Source organism: Mirounga leonina, unplaced genomic scaffold, assembly GCF_011800145.1.
Source record: "Mirounga leonina isolate KUSES-001 unplaced genomic scaffold, KU_Mleo_1.0 Mir_173, whole genome shotgun sequence".
Taxonomy (NCBI): domain Eukaryota; kingdom Metazoa; phylum Chordata; class Mammalia; order Carnivora; family Phocidae; genus Mirounga; species Mirounga leonina.
This window is the reverse complement of record NW_023270447.1, coordinates 79318501-79325674: the sequence shown is the minus strand read 5'-3', so window position 1 is coordinate 79325674 and position 7174 is coordinate 79318501. Positions and strand designations below refer to the sequence as shown.

Below are 7174 nucleotides of genomic sequence, written 5' to 3'. Positions count from 1 at the left end.
TGGTTGGTTGGTTGGTTGGTTGGTTGGTTGGTTGGTTGGTTGGTTGGTTGATTGATTATCTGGCTCCTCTCACTAGTCAAAAACTCTGGAGTGCAATGAGTTTTCTGTTTTGCTCATTGCTGTATCCTCAGCACCAACAGTGCCTGGCATAATGCACCAATAAATATTTGTCAATTAAAACGAGATAATTCATTTAAGTGCTTTGCAGGATGCCTGGAACCTTCCAGGCACATATTAAATAATATGATAATCATTGCCAACATATATATGATAAGTTAATTTTAAATTATTATGTATAAGTTATATGCAATAAACTTATGTATAAGTTATATGCAATAAATCTGTATATGATGAGGTACTAAAATCAAGACCGAGCTGATTTGTGTAAAGGAATAAGGGCCCAGTAGGACAGGCAGTACTGATATGTGTCTGACACGCTGAAGTTTTTAAAGCCCTTTGCACACTTTACCTCATTTTATCTTCTAACATTCCTGCAAGGTCGGTAACATGATTCCCTACATTTTACAGGCAAAGCATTGGATGGGTTAAAGTGACTTGGTTAAAGTCACACATGGTTAGCAAAATGAGGAGCTGACCAAAAACCAGAATTGAAGTCCTGTGTTCTTGCAGAGATCTCCCAGAGCTGTGGGTCTAGAAGAGCAAGGACGATGGTGGCGGCGGGCATAACTGCTGGTGCTCCAGCAGCCTTGGTGGTCCCTACTGTTGGTTTGGTTTTTTTGTTGTTGTTGTTAAGATTTTATTTATTTATTTGACAGAGAGAGACACAGGGGCGCGGGGGGGGGGGGGGCGGGGTCTCGATCCCAGTTCCCCTGCGAACATGACCTGAGCTGAAGGCAGATGCTTAACGACTGAGCCACCCAGGTGCCCCCTGGTGGTTCCTACTGTTAAATTCACCTTTGAACGCCATCCCTCACCCTGCTCAAAGCTGGAGGACTGCCTGTGGGTGCCTCCATTCTGAGAGGCAAACCCTTGGCTGTAAGCATCTCTTCTCTAGACTTCTCAGATGCAAGGGGCCTGTTTTTCTCTTTGACTCACATGTCTTATTTTTTCATGCCACAGGGCCTTTGCACATACTATTTCCCTTGCCTGCAGCACAGAAAAAACACGGGGCTTCAGTCTAGCACCTGTTAGTTACTTCATTTCACTGAACCTGTTTTCTTGCAGATAAAATGGTCATTCTGACACTCAGGTTGCACTGAGACTTTAAAGAAATAATGGATATCGTGTGCCTGGTACAGATCTTGGCACACAGTAGCTGCTCACTAATGGTGACTTAGGAACTCTATGCTTCCTCCAAGGACAGGACCAAATGCCATCTCCTCCACAAAATACTCTCTTCTGTTCCTCAGTCAGGGATTGTCTCCTCGTACTGTACGTTCTAATTGCATTTTGTTTAAAATGATAACTCATCTAGTTGTCTACTTGTCCACTGGGCTGAGCAAACTCCTGAAGGCCAGAGACATATTCCTCTCAACCTATGAATCCCTGGAGTGTGGGTGACAGTAAGTGCTCGCTAAACATTTCCCGAACGCACTGATGAAAACGACACGCCTCCCCGTGGCCTTGCCCCTTGGAAGTGTGGAGAGCCACCTTGGGTTTCTTCTGAGCCTCTGTGACACCATGTGTCTGTGAATCGGAAACTGCCTGGTGGGGTTTGACTTCATCTGGAACTGGGCAGGGACTCAGGGCCTGAATCTCAGCAACTGTCCTCATGCCTCAGGAGAGACTGATCCACGTTCGATGCTCTGTCTCCACAGTGACCTGCAAGATGACTTTATCTCACCCTGCGGAGCCTGCAGGCAAGTCATGAGAGAGGTAAGCACCTTGCCTTTCTGGAAAAGGTAAACCAGGTGCCTCCCTGCCATCCCAGGCCGTGGGAGCAAAGCCAGGCTGCCAGCCAGGACACATAGCTACTGTCCTGCGTGCCCCGTTGGCTGACATCTAAGCCTGCCCAAGCTTGCATGAATCACTAGAAATTATTCTTTCCTACAGCAGCTCCTGGAGTGAGTGTCTACCGTGTGCTGGGCACTGAGCTAGCGCTGGGGAGACAGCAGTGAACAGACAAGCCAGGCCTTGTCCTCATAGTTCACAGTCTAGTACAACAGACAGACAACAAGCAAGGAGCAAAATAAACAGAGTTTCGGAGAGTGCTGAGGGCTATGGAGAAAAGAGTGCAGAAAAAGGAGTCAGAGGTCAACAAACTTTGGTCTAGGGCAAATCCAGCTGCACCTCCTTACTTTTGTAAATAAAGTTTTATTGGCACACAGCCATGCCCATTCCTTCACATTTTGTCTATAGGCGCTTTGGCCCTAGGACAGCAGAGCTGAACAGTTATAACGAAGCCCTGTGGCCTGAAGAGCCTAAAATAGTTCCTATCTGGCCCTTTTCAGAAAAATAGTTTACCAACCGCTGCTTTAGGTGGCCAGGAAAGGCCTGGCTTTGAGGATGACATTGGAGCAGAGATATAAATAATAAAAAATGAGGCAGACAAAGGTCTAGAGGAGATTTCCAGGCAAAGGGACCAACATGTTTAATGCCCATACACTTGGTGAGTTTGATTAAGTTGTAAGGGGGCCAAAGAGACTGGAACACAGTGAATAAGGGGGAGAAATGACGGGACAGGTCCTTATAGGCCATGGGACAGAGGGTACCTTGTGTTCCAAGAACAAAGGGAGCTAAATTGTACCCTTAAAAATGGTTAAAAGCGGATTCGATGAGTTCTTAATCTGGACTCAGTGGTAAGTGTTTTGTGCATATATGTACATTTTGGGGAAGGGAGTGTCAGCTTTCACAGACTAAGAGGTCTGTGTCCTCCAGAGTCCCCAAAAGGTTAAAGCCACCAGCCTGGAGAGTCCCACAGGCCCTTGAGCTTCAATATGACATCATCAGCCCTTCTAAATACGGCATCTCAGTTCATCTCCACCCCAGCCTACCAGGGAAGTGGGGGGTCATTACCCCCACTTCCCAGAGAAGTAAAATGAACTGCCGAAGGACAAGCAGCCAGATGGTAGCAAGCTGAGGTTCATGGTCCGTTCAGGCTGACTGCTCCTCATGGCCGCTTCCCTGCCTTTATGGGTCTAGAAAGGAGACCAAGTCTCTTCGACCCTAGAGGAGATATAATGGTGTTTTGCAGAATAGGAGTGGCTGGTTTCCTGGAGGCTTCTGCTTTTGGCATTGTTTATATCCGGGGGAGGGGGGAGTCCTCTCATTTGCTTTTGTGCTCTGGGGTTTCAAAGCATCTGTGGAACATGCAGACAGCTCCGTTGTTTTTCTGCTTCTTGCCAGGCATGCAAACCAGACACAGTTAGCAGAACGGGGTTCCCCAATTCAGATGCAAATGCCACCATAAAGGCACTGAATTCACTGTATGGGCCCATCTCGAGTTAGAGGGGCAGGAATGGTTGCCCAGCACCTTGTCATGTCCAAGGCCAAGTAAGGAAACCACATCAGGGTGCCAACTCCCTGGCTCCGGAGGCCCCAGCTTGGGCCAATTGCTCATTGCTGTTTTCCCCAAACAGATCAGATGTTGGCAAACGAGAGAAGGTGAATGAAAAAGCTGAAGGAGGGAGAAGCAAAACTGGAACCAAAACGCAAATAACGAGAGACGAAGCTTGGGGGCTGGGGACCTGGCACTCAGACTCACCACCACTCAGATTTCATCCATACCCTCAGGCAGAGTCTGCCAAGCAGAAAAGTCTCCTTCCTTAAAGCATTAGTTAAAAAAAAAAAAAAATCCAGAGACTGATGGTGCCCGGTAATAATGTGGTGATTCAGACAGAAGCGTGGAAGGCCAGCAGGCTGCAAACCTGAGCAGTCACCACCGGTCAGTAAGAACGGCTTCCATTAACTGAGCACCAACTATGTGCCAGGCACTGCACACAGGTGCCTTCTGTCCATCATAGCACATGGCTGGGCAGAACCCCAGTTTGCCAACCCCAGCTCTGGGGCTCTGCATCACGCACAGCTGTCTTGCGGCCTGGTACATCTTCTAAAGTCATTTCACACTTCAAGACGCTGAGCCCCAGAGAGTCAAATCGTTTGCCCAAGATCAAACACCAAGCAAGTTTTAGCTCGTGAGAGTGGAAGAGAAAAATAGGGAGACAGATCTGGGCTAAAATTTCTTTTTTGCCGGCTTTGCCCTCTTAAGCCTAAACTGGGGGTAATGATAGCACGTATCTCAAAGGGCAGGGAGTAAAATCATGCATGGGCAATACATGGTGTGTAGTGAGGCGGGCATGTACCTGCTCATGCTTGGGAGGAGTGGAGGAGGTGCTGGAAGGAAGCAGGGTTTTAGTTGTTTTTGTCACAGCAGGAGGAGGTCTGGCCCTGGGGGTTAGATACTGTTCCTATAAGGCCCCGGGTAGGTCTCATCACAGAAGAGAGTGCTTACTGCCCATTCACAAAGTGCTGAGCGCTGTGCTAATTGCTCGACAGCATTCTTGTATTGGCTGTGTCCTCAAGCTCGCTGGGCCAGGTATGATTATTGTCATCCCCACTTTACAGATGAGCAAACTGAGGCACAGAGAGGACCATTAGATAGCGCCAGACTCAAATCCAGGTCATTCCTAACTCCTCCATCACGCTGCCTCCCTCACGCTGGCTTTGCTTCTCTTCCAGTTTGGCACCAACTGGTCCGTCTACATGACCAAGCCGGATGGCACCTATGTTGTCAGGACAGTCCTGGAGCTGCTTCCTGTCCCCTTTGGGTCCGTAGGCTGGCGTAAGATCCAGTGAAGGTCGGAAAAGGCCCACTGCATGGAAGAGCCTGGTTTTCCACGTGTGCTTAAGGGGACAGCTGCCCGGAGAACTGCACGAAGATGTTCTCACAGACCTGGGGACATCTGCCAAATGGGCAGGGCTGGGCAGAGGTGGCTTTTCCAAATTACACTCGAGCATGGCGATCTTCACTGAAGCGATAAAAGGTTTCATTCCGTCCTGGGCCATCATCCCTCCTGGCAGCCCACCTTGTCCTTCCCGGGACAGGAGCACCCATCCCTTCCTTTCCTTCCTGCAGGCCCTCTGTAAAATTCCAGCTAAGTCTGGACCACTTCCCCATCAGCCTTCCCAAGGTTCTATCCTGTTCTGAGCAACTTTTCTAATTATAGACATCACAGAACATCCGGATTTGGGAGTGTGCATTTTGCTCTGTCTCTATCATTGTTCACAACTCTAAGAATGACAGGGTGATTTGTCTTTAGAGAAAGACCTGGACACTTTCTGCTAGGAGAAAGTGGAACCACGTACCTTTTGGTATGGAGAGCTGAGTTTTTAGGTGTCTTGCTCCTGCAGGTGGGAGGCCCCTCTGGATGGGGTCAAACTGCCGGTGGCCATTTCTAGAGTTTGTTTTGGGCTTAGGGTAGACCTGAGCACTGGATGCTGTCCACCTCTCCACAATTATATCTGAGAGATTCCAAAGTATAAAGAAAGGGGAAAGGCAGGAGTTTGTCTAGACAGGGTAAAAAATGTATCTCTGAAGACCGACCGTGAGCCGAATACTTTCGCGTGGATTCTTTTTATTTAAAGTGCCCAGCAGCTCAGTGAAGTGGGTGTCTCCCCCTTCTTACAGATGAGGGCACTGGACTTCAGAGAGGTTGAGTGACTTGCTCTAGGACTGTGGCAAAGCTCAGACCCGAACCCACTGTGGTCTAGAAACTGCATGATTTTTGCCATGAGCTGTGCTAAGATGTGTAACACATACGAAATCTTACATGAATCCTCACTCATCAAGCTCAAAGTACATTGTCCTCATTTTACCAATGAGCTGATCGAAGCTCAGAGAGGTCAAGTCACTTGCCCAAAGTCACACAGCTAAGATGTAGCAGAGCTGGAATTGGAATCAGGTCTGTTTGATTCCAAGGGGTTTTGTTTTTGTTTTTGTTTTTCCCATTCTCCTGTAGCTGATGTTTGGCTGCCTTTATATCTTTTACACGGCAGATACTGCAAAGTGAAAGATATATAAGAAATAGTCTCTGCCCTTGAGGAGCTAACTCACAGTCTGACAGGAAGAGAGGTGTAAACAGGTCAAGTGCACAGAAATATACACTGTGACCCAGGCAAGTACGAAGTGCAAGGTGGGCACAGTGGAGGTGCCATGCTGCCTTCTAGGGTGTGAGGAGAGTCAGGAAGGGGACTGTTTCATTGATGCATTGGTTATCAAACATGGTCCATCTGTCTGTCTGCCTCTCTCACGCACACACACAATTAGGAAGGTGAGGACTGAATAAGGGAAGGAGCCAGGCTGGCCCTCTAAAACGAGCCAGTGGCTTTGGGTGTCCTCCCTGGAAGTTGGCCTTGGGACCAGCCTCACTGTTTGGGGTAAAAAGAGAGCATAGATTTCCTCTTTCCTAGGCAAACAAATTGCTGGGGACATAGGAAGTGGACAGGTAAGTCACCCCTTCCCTGTGAGTCTTTTCTACTCAGATCCAGAGCACACGCAGGTGTTGCTGTCTGGCTTTTCCACAACACACCCAGACCTCCCTGCCACCATCTTGGGAAGCAGGAAGGGGGGTGGTCCCAGCATCACTGCACAGAACAGAAGTCGACTCTGCCTTTCTTTAGAAATGGTCGATGAGGGCGCCTGGGTGGCTCAGTTGGTTAAGCGACTGCCTTTGGCTCAGGTCATGATCCTGGAGTCCCGGGATCGAGTCCCACGTCGGGCTCCCTGCTCGGCAGGGAGTCTGCCTCTCTCTCTGACCCTCCCCCCTCTCATGCTCTCTATCTCATTCTCTCTCTCAAATAAATAAATAAAATCTTTAAAAAAAAAAAGAAATGGTCGATGGGCTTCTCAACGAAGTGGGATGGGGAAAGAAAAAGGTTGAAAGAAAATGCACCAAGATGTTAATTAACATCACTTAAAATTCTGGTCGATGGGAATCTCAATTAGTGATTTGTTTTCTTTGTACATATCTGAATTTTTTAAATTTCCAAAATGTTTTTAAAAACAAGAAAAAGGGGTGCCTGGGTGGCTCAGATGGTTAAGCGTCTGCCTTCGGCTCAGGTCGTGATCCCGGGGTCCTGGGATCGAGCCCCACATCAGGCTCCTGGCTCGGCTGGGAGTCTGCTTCTTCCTCTCCCTCCGCCTCTCCCACTGCTCATGCTCTCTCTCTCTCTCTGTATCTCTGTGTCTCAAATGAATAAAAAAAAAAAATCTTAA

General features: G+C 48.3%; 1 protein-coding gene across 3 annotated transcripts in view; it reads left to right on the top strand.

The window, feature by feature from the left end:
* CDA (cytidine deaminase) overlaps positions 1-5145 on the top strand; it is a 22010-nt gene extending 16865 nt beyond the window's left edge. The window contains exons 5-6 of one of the 3 annotated variants that reach the window (XR_004681777.1): positions 1779-1836; positions 4639-4805. Coding sequence is in view for 1 of the 3 variants with exons in the window: in XM_035019608.1 (XP_034875499.1) it covers positions 1779-1836; positions 4639-4755 (175 nt within the window). In the remaining 2 variants the exon portion in view is untranslated. Of the gene's footprint in view, positions 1-1778; positions 1837-4638 lie in introns of all 3 variants that reach the window. The other 2 variants (XR_004681778.1, XM_035019608.1) reach the window with 2 other exon arrangements.
* The last annotated feature ends 2029 nt before the right edge of the window (positions 5146-7174 follow it).